This window comes from Pangasianodon hypophthalmus, chromosome 19, assembly GCF_027358585.1.
Source record: "Pangasianodon hypophthalmus isolate fPanHyp1 chromosome 19, fPanHyp1.pri, whole genome shotgun sequence".
Lineage (NCBI taxonomy): Eukaryota > Metazoa > Chordata > Actinopteri > Siluriformes > Pangasiidae > Pangasianodon > Pangasianodon hypophthalmus.
The window spans coordinates 17,403,859-17,419,316 of record NC_069728.1 but is presented as its reverse complement, the minus strand read 5'-3'; the positions used below and the strand labels follow the sequence as shown (position 1 = coordinate 17,419,316).

Below are 15,458 nucleotides of genomic sequence, written 5' to 3'. Positions count from 1 at the left end.
TTGGTGATTCAGATTAATCTTTAGCTAGATTTTGTCCCACACCTCACATCTACTATTCTCGTAATCACTCGCATTAGAAGTAAAAATTGTATTGTTTTTAATATGTTGCATACAAAATATTTGGAATATAATACAATACAATAGGATGTGAAAAAAAAAATTGTATACAATATGCATCTATGTAAGTGTGAGGTATTCATACACCATCATGGCCTTGAGATGGAGATTCTCTAAAATAAAGAACAACACAATTTGACACCGGATTCTTAGAGACTCTGTTGGCTTTGACTGCACATATTACTGCATGTATATAAATATTCAACTAAAACTAAGATGTCAATGTGCTTCAAGTATGGCAAAGAGATTCAGTAGATACAGTCACCGCAGCAGATTGAGGATAAAACTTCACATGCTATTACTGCTAGAACATGTTATAACTGCCCCAACATTCATCAGCATCATATCTCCCAAAAATATCACATTTCATTACCATTTTTAACGTGGCCATGTTGACTTCCACCTGAACCACTTCCACTGTGAACCACTTGAAATGACTAGACAATTACAACACAATTGAAACAAGGTACAGAAGGGTGCAGTCACAAATTCTTCTGATAAACCAAGCTCTGGTTCTGAATTAACCAAGTCCCGATCCTGAGTTTGCCACATTAACTAATGTTTGCCTTGCACCTCCAGGGGTGGCGGTTCAAATCCCGCCTCCGCCCTGTGTGCACGGAGTTTGCATATTCTCCCTGTGCTTCGTGTACTGTGGTTTCCTCCAGGTTCTCCGGTTTCCTCCCCCAGATTGTGCCCTGTGATAGGTTGGCACCGGTGTCCCCCCACCTTGTGCCCCAAGTCCCCTGGGATAAGCTCCCCACGACCCTGTGTAGGATAAGTGGTATAGAAAATGGATGGATGGATGAAACTCTGCTCCTGAATTAGTGAAGATATACTCCTACATTGGCCAAGTTCTGCTCATGAATTAACCAAATTCTCTTAAACGAATCGAGTTCTGCTTCTGCTCCTGAATTAATTAAGTTCTGCACATCAATCAACCAAGTTTCAACCAATCATCCAAATTTGCCAAATTCTGCTCTTGTATTATCCAAGTTTAATTTTAATTTGAATGCTCCCACATTAGCCAGGTTCTGCTTCTGATTTAGCCAAGTTCTACTCCTGAGTTAGCCATTTCCTGCTCCTGTGTTAGTCAAGTTCTGCATATGAATCAACCAGGTTCTGCTCTTAGAAGTCTTGCTCCTCAATTTGATAAATTCTTCTTCTGTATTATCCAAGTTCCTGTCCTGAGTTAGCCAAATTCTGCTTCTGAATTATCCAAATTCTGATCTTGAGTTATCCAAGTTTTGTTCCTGACTTAACAAGGTTCTGCTCCTGACTAAGTTAGTTCTACTTCAGAGTTCTGCTCATGAGTAAGCCAAGAATGAATCCTGAATTAAACAAGTTCTGTTTCTGAACAAACCAAGGTCTGCCCCTGACTTGGCCAAGTTCTGTTACTGAATTATGCATGTTGTGCTTAAAATTCTGCTCCTTAATAATTCTGCACCTGAATTAGTCAAGCTCTGTTCCTGAATTAACTAAATTTTGCTTCTAAAGTCACCAAGTACTCATCAAAAAAATTTACTTATTCATTGAAGTAAATAAAGAGCCCTTGGTACAGCAACAATGATTCAACCGAAGGAAAAAGTCATTGATTATGGCATGTTAAGAATGGTAATGAAATGATAGTAAAGTAACGGCTCAGGACTATAGCTTTACTCTTGGAGAGCTACAATATACATAATTGCCTCACTGCCTCTTTATTCAAAATGGTCCTTAGGGTACTTAAAAGGAAATTTCACCATGTGATTACACGTATCTATTAATAAATTCAGCATAAATGAAAAGTGTTTCAAGATATTAAGTCTAGTAACCTTTGATGTGGCATGTAAATATGAATTAGATTGTGTATGAATAAAATGGGGAATTTTGTTGTTTATAACTATGCAGTGTTGAGGAATATGAAATTTGGTGAAATTTCTCTTGGAGAGTGAAGGCAACTAGTACAGCTCATTTCATAGGTCGTGTCAGTTTTCTTATTTAACATTAACACTGCATGCTGTTCGTGGACTGTGAGAATCGTCCAGCTGTGCCACTTTGCTTCTCTTTCTGGATGGCCCGGAGGAGACTAAACACCACTGAAGCCAGCGTGTTCCTCCCTATGCTGCGTCCGGCTGTCCTTCCCCCTTTCGTGGATATGTTGATGGTCCGGTAAGCCCTGCTGTTGCTGATAAAGTAGGTGCGTATGCGTCCCTGCCGCTCGCTCACGCCCTTAATGAAGATCTCTCCACGCAGCTCCAGCACAAATCCCCAGTCGGACAGAATCTTCTTGGTGGGCTCGGGGACCTGGATCCTCCCACTGATGCCCGTGCTGTCCATGCGGCTCGCCAGGTTTACCGTCATCCCCCAGATATCATACTGCGGTTTAGCAGCGCCGATCACCCCGGCAACGACAGGTCCGTGTGCGATTCCTGTGTGACGACAGATAAATGTTAGTTATTATTAGAGCAGTGGTGGCTCAATGGTTCCTGATCAGAGGTTAAGGGTTCAAGAACTAGTGCTGCCAAGCTGCCATTGTTGGGCCCTTGAGCAAGGCCCTTAACTCTATCTCCTCCTGCATCATCAATGACCCCAGCTTCCTAACAAGCTATGATATGTGAAGAAAGAGTTTCACTGTAATGTATATGTGACAAATAACAGCTTCTTCCAGGGTCAGAATGCTGAAGGTATTTGTGCAAGAGCTGCAAAATGCTTAGGACATATTTCATCCCTGCTTTAGTTACATTAGCCTCTGAAGCTACAAGTAAGATTTGTGACTTTACCGACACGGAGCTGGAAGTTGTTGGAGGTGTGTTTGTTGATCGCTCTCAAGGTCTCTTGCATTGCCAGAGCAAAAAGCACCAGTTCGCTCAGGTGATGCCAGTCGCTGCCACCACGGGTCTGAAGTGGCAGAAAGTTAGCATGGTTTAAACATTCTTAACACTATAAAGTCCCCTTAAAGTTCCAGCTTGTTTTTCATTTATTCATCTTTACACGCCATATATGACGCTATATATGAAGAATTCAAGTTTAATGTTTATCTCGTGCTAATTAAACAAGTTATTAGCTTGACCAACCTGTTTATTAGGTGATAAGCCAGATGCTGCCATGTAGCAACTCCCAATGGTTTTGATTTTCTCAATATCCAAAAAGTACGTCTCGTCTAACAACTGACAGACAGAAGAAGAAAGAGAAGGGGTTTTAGACTTCCTTTACCAGACAATGGACTCTGAAAACCTGTTACATGTTCATTAGACGAGCGACTAACTCCAGAAGATTCTTCACTCACCTCATCAAAGTCAGCAATGATCTCGTTGAGGAGCCTGAGACACTCCACCCCTTCTTGCCTAATCTCTTTCTGCTCGTAGTACTCATTAAAGCCAGCAATGGTGGCAAACATCACGCCGACCTCATCATACGACTGCGCGTACAACTCCTGAAGAGAGATCGAGAGAAATACAACAGAACATATAACTTTTTATGAGCATACATAACAAAATCACGTTACACTAGATGCACTATTGACATGACACCTACTTCCTAATTAGTATCTAATATCATTTCAAACCATGAAAATATTCACTCACTGACAACAAAACTGATTTCTTTTTTTTTTTTTTTTACCTTGTTAATTCATGCCCTTGGTAGTACTGTGCTTGATTCATCAGGATCAATCACACAAAACCTCAAAACCCACCCCTAAATTTGACAATGCATGTGCAGACTATATTCTGTAAAAAATAATAATCTTCATTTCCACAACTGACTCTAGGCTCATGTCCAGGTCTTGTGTGATGGTTGCGCCAAACACGGCGCAGGACTATGACTCCCATCAGCCACTGCACCGCACATAATCATGATACTCACGTCACATGACTGTTTGCACCTGATCCACATTTATGTTTAATAAGCACTAGTATTTAAGTGACGTCTTGTACAGCACTTCGGGGTCTAGCGTTTGTCTTTTGTTGTCGTTGTTGTCATTCTGTCACTCTCTCCTACTCAGGCTATGTTTAAGCTGTTGCCTTGCCTCGTTATTCCTCGTTTTTGTTTCATGGTCTTTATGTTTCATGTGTTTTCACTTGCATCCGCCTCCATCTCCATTCCGTAACATCTTGTATGTCCATTTGACTTGTCCATTTGACAACAACACATCATAATTTTTATCCATTTATAGTTACGTGTATCGTTGTGGAACATCGACAAATCAAGTTAGGTCTTGTTCTGTAAACAGTCGTTCCCTCACAAGCCTCAATTTTGTTCTCTCTCTTAAAGTTAATAAAAAAAATGCAGCTTGTCATGTTACAGAGGAACCTCAAAGCGGAGAAGCGGAGAATCCGGAGATGACCTGAAAACGTTCCTCTGTCCGAAAACTTCACCATATCAACAATTACACGGTTTTTTTAATCAGTTTAAGTGGAGCGTCTGCCATACAATTTCCTGTGAATTAGCTGTTACTATAGAAACAATAACATACTAGAATGAGTGCATTAATATATAAACCAGACAGTGTTCCTGGCTTGGCCCTTTAGCTCCAACTCTGTTCTAAGTGCTACCTGAAAATCTGTATATTCCCGGCTTCTCATCACCGTCCCTATAAAGGATCGCTGATAAATGGTTGCTGTGAAACCCCCAGTGCCGTCACTTACATCATCGTTCTTGTTCCTTTCCAGAAAATGGCGAGCGACATGTGCAGGCAAGATGTTGTGCAGCAGACACTCGTTGTGCTCTCTCAGCTCTCGCATGTCCTCCACTTCCTGTTGGGCCTGCAGACGCCACAGGAAGTCCAGTCTGGCTGTGGCCTCCCACTGACACGGGACAATATAAAGACCAAACTCTAAAAGTGGTAAACTGTTCAAAATGATATCTAATTACTGAGAAATAATCATCTAAATGCATTTAAAGGGGCCGTTTGTCATATTTTAGAGCCCTCTGTTGGCTGCAACATGAATTACAATCGAATTGATTGAGGTCAAGCTTTCCTCCATCTGACCCCACCCATCATTTGAAACAACATATCATGCCCTAAATATTATAGTGCTCTATCTGAAAGTCATTATAATACTAAATTCAGGAAATGTCGTGTGAGTTGCCTTTTATGGAAAAGGGGTGGAGCTGGATGTCTTGACCAGAATATTGTGAATAAGCCTAAAACAAGCGAAATTCATTTCATGCTAATATCACAGTTTCTCCAAAGTAGCGTTGTTACTTTTTAATTATTTCAGATTTAACAATTTAAAAATGACAGATTTCCCCTTTATCACTATCACTATCATCATTAGGAAGCAGGCTGCTTTAATTTCTGGGCCAGAAAGTTGTAAATAAGCATAAAACTAGAGATTTTTTGCATTGCAAATCATGTTTGTTTTTTTTTTGCAAGTTATGTTGTTATTATTTGCTTTTTCTAGGTTTAACACTGTTAAAAAAAATCACATATTGCACCTTTAAATTTATATTTATTAATTAAATTTATTATTTTTTATTATTTTTGAATATTAGAGATTTGAGACAATATTCCCACACTAAAATGTTCTTGAAACTACATAGCGTATGGCTTGTAAGTTGCCTTTTAAGGAAAAGGGGTGGCACTAAGCAGCTGTTTTTAATTTCTGGGCCAGAAAATTATAAGTAACCCTAAAAACAGTGTGATTCATTGTATTGCACTATCACAGTTTTTTAAAGGTAGCTTTGTTATTATTCAGTTATTCCAGTTCTAACACTGTTGAAAACTCCATATTGCACCTTTAAAATTTATTTAGATTTGAATTTTGATTAAACACTTGATCTACACTAAACTTTTGTGCTATACAGACGCATACCTGTCGCCCGTTGTAGAACACAGCTATCACAAACATCGCCATTAACAGAACTGAGATGCCTTTTCTTCTCAGGTAGTGAGATCTGGAGATGACACACATAAGATTGAGCTGATGGAGTAAAAGCAGTATAACACTTTCTACTGTCTTTATTATTTTTTTTCCTCATAGACGTTTACCTGGAGAATTGCTCCTGCTCTTGTTGATTGACATAAAGACTATGGAAGGCCACTTCAACAAAGTAAGTATAGACGGTGGCTACCAGTAACAGAACGGTGAGCTTTAGAAGGGAGCTGAGTCTTATAAACACTGCACAGGTAACCATGGAAACAACGCCACTCAGTACGAAAAACTACGCGAAAGAGGAAGAAAGCGTGAGACGCGTAGTAGGTTAAAAAACAGTTCAAGTACGTAAATATCGTTATATTGTTATAAGGAATAAAAGCCTCACCTCAGGATAAGTGCAGACAGTTAGAGGTCTTTGGCTGGTCTCTTCACTGCTTTCCACATCTTCATGCATGAAGTTACACCACATCTAAACAATCACAACTAATACTGAAACGAATCTTATACCACAATACTATTATAGTCTCCATTTTGACTAGTTAGATTAATTTGTTGATTAATTTTCTATAACTGTAGCCTATATTTATGCACTCGTTCTAATATGTCATCATTTCTATAGTTACAACGTACACAGGGACTTGTATGATAGATGCTCATCAAAAACATGAAAATGTTGATATGGTGAAGGTTTTTTATGAGATGTTTATTTAGCATGCATATAAGGAGTCCCAGCACGTTGTAACAGTCAAAGGTAATGCTGTAAGTTTAAGTTTTAGTATGCAAACTTCTATTTTTTTGTTTACATGAACAGACAGAAACCAGTGATTGCCTAGCATCACACCAAAAACCTGTGTAAGGAGCCATATCTCAAAGAAATGTAAAGCTGCATATTGTCAGAATAACAATGGAATGAATGTAATGCTTGGAAGTAATTTGACCTAATGCATAGCATACAGAATGAGCGGTCCTAAAATGGACCCCTGTGGAACCCCACATATTGCAGTAGCAGAAAAAAAATGAATCGTGTTAACTAAAATGGTTCAGGCTCTAAGATAACCCTTTGAATGCTAATCCCCTGACTCAATCCCTGACAGCATTACACAAGTCATCAGAGGGAAAGGGAACTAAACTGTTCTTCTTACCCGGAAAGCCCCAGGGTAAAGCTAATTAGATTGTCTTTAACTCTCTGCCACATGCAGCTGTGGCATCACTGGGATTCAAACTCATGACTCCTCCATGGTAATGCAAAACCGTAGACAAGTAAAGCACTCAGGAGTCGTAGAAATGTTGTTTAAACTTCCAGTAAGAATAAATCAAAGCAACAGTGGTGCAAATGGAAGGGTTTTAGCCACTCCTCTGCATCATCAGTAGCTTTTTGTTACTACTAGAAAACCACTGCAGCTTCTGATTGGTGGTGCTGGGCCTTACCATGTCAGCAGAAGCCATGCCGAAGTTCAAGGCTATGGCGGTGATGGTGAGCAGAGAGCGCATAAAGTTGTTCTCATGAATCCAGCAGCAGATTCGTTGAAGTGCACTGGGGAAGTGTTTAAACTCCTCAGCAAGAGCCATCACCAGCAACAGCAGATATCCCAGCAGCACCACACAGAACTGGACGACCATGGGATATGGCCTGCAGAAAAAAGGGTTGTAGGATGAACGGTAAAATTTTGTACTGGATACTAAAATCCCAAAAAACCAGGGGCTAGTGAAGTGAAGCTAATGTAATGTTATGCATACATGAGTATATGTTCTAATATATTATTCAGAATGAACAGTTAATGTTAATAAACAGATATAAATACAGATATGAATAGGAGGCACACTATTCAGATTACCAGAAAGATTCACAGGGCATCTGGTCAAGACTAGAGGTGTGTATCAAGATACTGTGGGATGCAACAAAAAACTTGCCCAAGTGAGAAATTTTTACTTTCATTCAAGTGCAAGCCAATGGTCAGATATGAAGCTCAGAGACAAACAAAGACCACGTTCCTTTATTCATTAGGAACACATTATACACATTAATATAAAGTGTTCATTGATTCATCCTTAGTAACTGCCTGGTCAGGGTTGCAGTGGCTTAAATTAGGCTAGAGTTTTGGGAAAATATAACTAAATAGAACTAGAACTGAATTCGTTAGAAGATATTGCAGTCTTTAACTAGTCCATATCCCTAGTTGAGACCAGTTGTGGACTGGAGTGATGTAGCTGAGGTTGAGGAACTGTCAGAGCCAGAATTCGCACACTATCCTGACACTGCTGACATTTCTATCTCCCGCGTTTTCCGGTGTTTCCAGGGGCACAGAGGTAGACTTTATATTTAATTAAAAAAAGAAAAGAAAGAAAATAAACCTTGTCCTAAATTTGGAGCCCTGTGGGATCTCACAGGTGACAGTAGCAGCTGATGAGAAAAAGCGAGGTAAACCATTTAAGCGCTAATCCTTTGGCTTCGACACACTACTTTAAGATGCTCGAAAACTAAACCATGATCAATGTCAAAGACTGTGCTATGATCTAATTAAACCAATATGGCACATTCACTGGAATCTACAGCACTCCTAAAAGTGCGGACTCAGTGCAATAATATAGAGACACAGTTTAAAATATTTTAAGAAGAATGAAAGTCTGAAAGTCTTGATCATTCTAGAGTACTCTAAGATCTCCACACGTTCTGTTAATATAAACAGAGTGGCTCATTGGTTAAAGGCTGTAGGGTACTGATCAGAAGGTTGGGAGTACTGCCACTGTACCACTGTAGGGCCCTTAACCCTATCTGCTCAGGGGTCACCTAACATATAGGATATGCAAAAAAAAAAAAGAAAAAAAAAAAAGAATTGTAATGTATATGTGATAAATAAAGACTTGAATAAAGAAATATTAAAACAATTTGTTTTTGTACATCCAACATGATTTCATCATGTATTTTCAATTACACTGAGGATATTATACTGCACCTGTTTTAATAGCCAACATCAGCACCAGCACCAGCATCCTCTCGAGATTTCATAACATACTTGGATCACGCTAATACCATGCGAATGAATCGCATTCACTTTACATAACTGAAACTAGTAATTAGAAACTAAATATTTTTATGTAAACTATATGTAATATGTTCTCGTAAATCTGACCGGCTGCATACTCCCATTTTTTTCAGTGTGGGCTGTTTACCTGGGTGCAGGAATAAGAGCCTGGACTGCCATGAGGAAGAGGAGCATGATGAAGGAGCAGATCAGGTTGGTCTTAAACGTTTCATCCCTCATCTGGGAGAACTGGAACGCAAGAAACAACTGTTACTTGGAAGTCGAAATGACAGCCGTCATCACTGTTTTCTGAATTTTTTATTAAGAAATTTGTGACTATTTTATGATTAGTGTTGGATTTTCTAGTCTTTTTGGTTTCTTTTCCTTTTTTGTATTATTTCCCTCCTTTCTTTCTTTTTGTTTTCCCCTTTTACTTGTAATCATAGGTGGATGGAGGAAGAAAGGTGTGTATGGGGGGTGAGGGATGTGCACGCAAACTCACTATTACCTATAATGTAATATTTTACACTTATTTTATTTGCAATATAAGAAGAAATTGTAAATAATTTTAGAAATGTGTGGTGGTTAGCCTAAAAAAAAAATAAGGACAAACCCCAGACCTTGGCCACTTTTCCATACCTTCTTCTCAATGTGTGTGTCCTTGAACACCAGTGTGTAAGGGGTGATGTGCTCCTGTTGCATACGCTCACTGCTGCGCAGGTCAATAGCGTGCTCTATCCGTTTATTAATCTCTTTGGAGCTGGAATACCTGTTTCTCGAATTGGGCAGCTGCACCAGAGAGCCGCTTGTGAATGAGGCCAAGATCTGTGAAGGTTAGAGTTCATCGTTAGAACCATCGGAACCGAACTGATCGTTATCACTCACATCATTACAGTCAAATCTGATCTGTTATACCCAAGAGATTCTTACACAGCTCATATTATTGACGCTGCCAAATAAATGATCTGTGTTGGGGGTGCGAGTGGTCATGCGCATTTTGGAAGGGTCCACCTCTACAGCGTTTTCCTCCTCCTTGGGGCAGATGAGGAAAGTGTCGATGTTGTGTTTGCGCAGAAACTCGCTGCGTTCATAACCGCGGCCATCCTCGGTTTCGTAGCTCCCCTCCAGGCAGTCCAGCGTGGCGCGTGAGATGTGGATACGGCTAACCACAGACGACAGAAATCCAGAATCAGACAATCTAGCTAGCAAAATCTCCTATCTTTGAGGTTGATGGGTAACATGCATTTCATTCAATCATCTTCAGTATACACTTGGTCAGGGTAATCTTTTTCTTTAGGGTGTTTTTCCTTCTTTGCTCACCCAGGGATACCGCCTGCTTCTAGCATGTTGGCTACGCCAACATCCCAGGACCACACATCAAACTGCCACTTCTGCAGGCCCAGAACCCCACACAGAACTGAGCCAGAATGGATCCCGATCCGCATGTCCATGTCATGGTTCAGCTGCTTTCGCACATTTCTAAGAGCCAAGACAAAAAAATACAAGCAAGTTCATGTTAAATGTAAGTAAAGAGTTAGTCTAAGCCAGAAACACAGTTTGTAATGGATGACAAAAGCACAGTGGGATCAGTGGGATCAAGAGTTCTAGTTGTGTACCGTATGGTGATGATCATGGCCAGACCCATCTCTACACAGCACCGAGCATGAGCTCTCTGTGGCTCCGGGACTCCAGACACACAGTAATAACAGTCACCCAGGATCTTTATCCTCATGCAGTGGTGTTCCTACATACACACACACATACACACACACACAAATTATTAACTGCACGCTTTGGAAAATGAGTTAACATTATACACATAATAATAGCAACGTGCAACAGTTCTTTATTTAACCGCGTTCTCTCACCTCAGCCAGACGATCAAAACGGCAAAAGAGCTCATTAAGGGTGCGCACCAACTCCTGTGCAGACATAGTCATGGACAACAGGGTGAATCCCTTGATATCAGCAAAGAGGATGCTGGCAGGAGGACAGAAGCATAAAACACAGAAAATAGGAATTTTCAAAGATGCACAATACAATAATTACTTTATACACACACACACACATGCATATATATATATATAAATATATATTCCACTAGGAAGTAGTGACCAAATACAACCACAAATAAGACATTTTAAAGGAGGATTGTGGGTTTAATCAAAAAAGCCTACATGTAAATATTTATCTATTATCTGTTAGGTCAGCAAAATGGCATAGATACAGTAGATAGCAAAGTTTCCCCCAACTTGGCTAGTTAGCAAGGTCAAGAAAGTAGTCTGGTGATATCCTGAACCCCATTTCAAAACTCAAAATAAATATCAATAAATACAATATCAGTGACCTCCATCCAAACTGGAATTAAGTGAGATTTACTTTAATTGTTTAGCCTAATCGATCATAATAGCCAGAGAAAAAGGAGGTCTTCCATACCTGACGTTGGTGTACTGATGGATGTAGACCTTATGAAACTGCTGAGGCAGCAGTTCATCATCCATGGAGGTCATATCAGCAATCATCTCCAAGGCAACAAAGCGAGGCAGTATAGACAACACCAAACGCTCCTGTTTGAAGACATAAACATTAAGCTCTCTTCTGCAGTCAGTCAGTCAGTCAGCATGGTGTATGACTCCCCTGATGCTACGTGTGCTTCCTTGCCTGTCTTTTGTTTTCCATCTCCAGCTTCATGTGGCCTTCAATGCAACGCCGAGTCTCGAGGAAGGCCTGTCTCTGTGCCCGGTCTATCAGATAATGGATGAATAGCCCTGCTGTGTTCATACTCATATACAGCAAGGCCTTTGCAAGAATCTGGGGTGGGAAAAGAGCATAGAGATCAAGTACGGAGATCTGGAAGATTGTCCCATATACACCATAGCAGGGATGCATCAATACCGATGCCAGTATCGGGTATCCGTCTGATACTGTGTTCATTTACTCGTACGTGTAAAAATGCTCTGATATCAACATCTGTTTTCAGGTAACACTATGTGACGTAAGCCTAATGACGTACATCGTGATTAGTGACGGCAATCAAAGTAAAGCAGACTGCAACCTGTGCTCTGTGAACTACAGCATCTTCCTACAATACAGGTAACCTGATAAAAAATCTTAAACGTAAAACTCAGCATGAGGAGTTCATTACTTGCATCAAACGCTGGCTAGGCAAGAAAAATTTGTCTACAGACGACGCTAAGTGAGTGAACAAAGCAGCTCTTACCCAGCATGTTGTTATTGGGATTCAGCCGCAATGAAAATGGACAGAAACACTTTTTGGAAGTGAAAAAACCCTGCTCTTCTCCACTGCAACCCTACTTGATCCAAGCTAAACAATGTAGCTAGCTAATGCACTTCATTTAAAATTACCAGGCTACCATAGCATAAGCACACAAACATGCAGATAAGCGCTTTTCAAGGCCACTATTTAGACTGGGGAAACACTAAGAGAGATAAACAAATTGCTCCATGACGACACTGAGTGATTAGTACTAAGCAGGTTACTCATTTTGGTGTCAGTATCGTTGTCAGTTTCAGCAAGTAGTGAAAAAATGGTATCGATGCAGCCCTACGCCAAAGCTAGACATTGTAGAAAAGTATCTGTGGAAGGGAACTATGTCTGAGTGAATATATATCTCTCCATTCATAGTAACTATCCATCACCTTTCTCAGCAGTCCCGCTTCATTGAAGTGCTGTACAGTCTCTACAATAAGGTGCAGTGTTGAAGTTAGTGAGCCAGCCCCGATGGCCCACAGCAGCGGTAATGGCAGAAGTGTGTACGTGGCAAACAGGGTGAACAGTACATACCAGGATGGGTCATTTTCTAGTCCGTACCCAAGTCTAACCAGCACCTGGATAGTCTGTGACAGCCAGCTGGCCATGCCAGCATAATGTAGCCACTCTGGAAAATGGGAACGCTTGCAGGTGAACACAAGAACACAAAGCAATAATGCAAATGCTATGAAAAAGCCAGTTATCCAGGCATGTAGTGGGTGTATTCCATCTGGGGCGAGGGCCAGATACAGGACCAGCAGGTGGAGCTTTGCAGCAGCGTCTATAATGTTCGTGACCACCAGTGAGGTACGTCTGGTGTGTGATGAGTGCCTCTGGTAGAGCTTCTCCAGATCACGAGATTTGAAGGTGTGTCTCAGAGTTGGGACATAGACTCCACGAATAGTACCACCCGGGCGCACAAAAAAATCAGCGTCACTGGCAAACTCAGCCGTTACACCTGCCTGCACGCTGTTGGAACAGTTTTGCTCTCTGAAAAAGGATGGATGAACACGGACTACAGAGGAACGGCGTTTGGTGCAACCACGTGATGTCTTGCTGCGTATCTGTTGGTTTATTTCCTCAATGTAGACGTCAGTGACATAAATCTTGTGTGCTGGCTCGCCACCATACTGCTCCTTTAGCTCAGGCTGGCTGATGATGTGCTTGACGGCATTCTTCCACATCAGCTGCTTGCGCCGCAGGCCCGGAGACAAGGATGGGGCAAGATGGGACGGGACCTGCATCCTCTGCATGTTGTGGGACTCGTTGAAGCAGTTCCCTCCCGACATTATGGCAAGTTTAACAATCCTGTCTGTCTTTCAGGTAAGAGAGACAGATGTACCTGCAAAAGACAAAAAAGAGACCTTTCCGTCATCATCATTTCCTTCATTTTCATGAAAAATTCATTCAATTTTTTTTCAGTAACTACTTTATCCTGGTCAACGTCATACTGGATCTGCAGACTACCCCAGGATCACTGGGCACAAGGCAAGAATATGCTGTGTAATTTTTACTGTTGTATGTTGTTTCTCTGTTGTAATCAGTATCTTTTCTTATAATGATTCTGCCACTATTCCTATCAATATTATATGCACAAGGTTATAGGGAATCATCTTCTGAAGCTCTTATTACCTAATAAGGAGATGTAGAAGTTTGTATGCACCCTTTCTATACAATTATGAATATTCATTATTTAGTAACCAGAAATAAGAAATTTTGTCGTTTATACCTCAATATAAAGGAGGTACACCTCCTCTGAGAGTTTTTTTTTTTTTGGTAAGTGGGAAGCAATTTGACAACCCTGAGCAAGCCCTCAAGGAGAACATGTGAAACTCCATACACAGATGCAACCAAAGCTCAGGACTGCACTGCACAATCACAACACCCTCTCTACTGGACTGGCATCCCATCCTGGGTGAATTCTCTTACATTGCACCCAGTGTTCCTGGCATAAGCTCCAGTTCCACCGCAACCCTGACCAGGACGAAGTGGTTACTAAAGATGAATGATTGAATCTACTACAATGAATCCAACAACTCATCATTGCTTTAATATCACAGTGCTTTGTAGTGGGCTTGACATTTAATTAAGGATGATATTCTTGTTCATGAAATGACAAGAGGCCAAATCTCTGTGAACTGCCACTCTTGCAGTGTAATGGGGCAGCTGAACAGGCTTGGAGGAAAGTGCTGTCTGCACTTTTCTGTATACATGAACCAACAGATGACAGGTATTTGTGGAATCAACTGGGCTAAAACAGCCATCGTATACTTGTCTTATAGGGTAAGAAGGGCTGAAGCTTTTACGATTGTCCAGGCTGTGTACCATTGCCATTTGTGGATGGTTCCACGTGGACACCCTAAAAATTTGCACTTCCCAAAAACAGATTACACTCAAGTCTCACTCTTGCTTCAGTGGATAATCTCACTCGGATACTGTAGATGTGCACCTAAGAACTGCTGCTGTAATCATAAAGACTGCCTTGTGCTCATCCTAGGACTGTTATTCTACGTTCTGCTCACACTGAACATCCTTTATCACATTCAGCACTGTTTTTCTTTCCTCTTCTACACCTGTATGCTGCAATGATTCATAATCCCACTAACCAGTGTCACACAGGAGAAGACGGCTTTCTTTTTGAGTTCTTTTAGTTTCCTCTCAAGGTTTCTTCTTCATGTCGTCTCAGGGATTTTTCTCGCCACTATTGCTTCTGGCTTGTTCATCAAGGGATCTAAAGCTGCATCCTGATTTATGTAAAGCTGCTTTGTGACAATGTCTGCTTTTCAATAAAATTGAATTGGCTCGAATAGAATAATATTCATACCAATTTTGCCATTCATGCAGACCTACAGAAGTCATCAGATAGAGAGTCGTGTTTAAGACCAGAGTACAGGGTTTGTCAGGTGCAATGATTATCCATAACACCAATAATGCATAACAACATCCAGTTACATGAATTATCTGGTCTCAAAGGGGTCACAGTCTCATTCTAAACGAGGATGAGATGAAGGCGTTGAACCCCTCAGAGGACAGAATGGAGCTATTTCAGATGTCATTAGATGATCTGAGCCAGGTTGCCAGATTTGGTACTGAGCTTGTTAAGGCAGACAGCAGCTGAAATCAAATCTCTGGCACACAGGAGCTATTCCTGGGCCAATTGTTTAGATCAACTCAGCTAGGAACCTCAGG

General features: G+C 40.9%; 1 protein-coding gene across 1 annotated transcript; it reads right to left on the bottom strand.

Annotated features, from left to right (window-relative positions):
- Nucleotides 1-80: 80 nt before the first annotated feature.
- si:dkey-206f10.1 (adenylate cyclase type 8) lies at nt 81-13,602 on the bottom strand. The gene is made up of 18 exons (XM_034313915.2): nt 12,659-13,602; nt 11,660-11,809; nt 11,435-11,565; nt 10,867-10,978; nt 10,615-10,742; nt 10,319-10,477; nt 9,929-10,160; nt 9,638-9,823; nt 9,147-9,247; nt 7,404-7,605; nt 6,361-6,444; nt 6,089-6,261; nt 5,913-5,994; nt 4,743-4,901; nt 3,383-3,529; nt 3,171-3,263; nt 2,877-2,994; nt 81-2,525 (listed from the first exon to the last, which is right to left on the bottom strand). The coding sequence occupies exons 1-18, from the start codon at nt 13,556-13,558 to the stop codon at nt 2,101-2,103; spliced, it is 3,582 nt and encodes a 1,193-aa protein (XP_034169806.1). The 5' UTR covers nt 13,559-13,602; the 3' UTR covers nt 81-2,100.
- Nucleotides 13,603-15,458: the final 1,856 nt, after the last annotated feature.

What these genes read in the sequence shown, in the direction of transcription:
- si:dkey-206f10.1 (XM_034313915.2), bottom strand. Translation starts at nt 13,558, where the DNA reads ATGTCGGGAGGGAACTGCTTCAACGAGTCCCACAACATGCAGAGGATG. An exon ending in CATCAGTACACCAACGTCAG is followed by an intron (nt 10,979 to 11,434) that starts GTATGGAAGACC and finishes TCCTCCTGCCAG; the next exon opens with CATCCTCTTTGCTGATATCA. An exon ending in GCTCTTATTCCTGCACCCAG is followed by an intron (nt 7,606 to 9,146) that starts GTAAACAGCCCA and finishes TTTTTTCTGCAG; the next exon opens with GCCATATCCCATGGTCGTCC.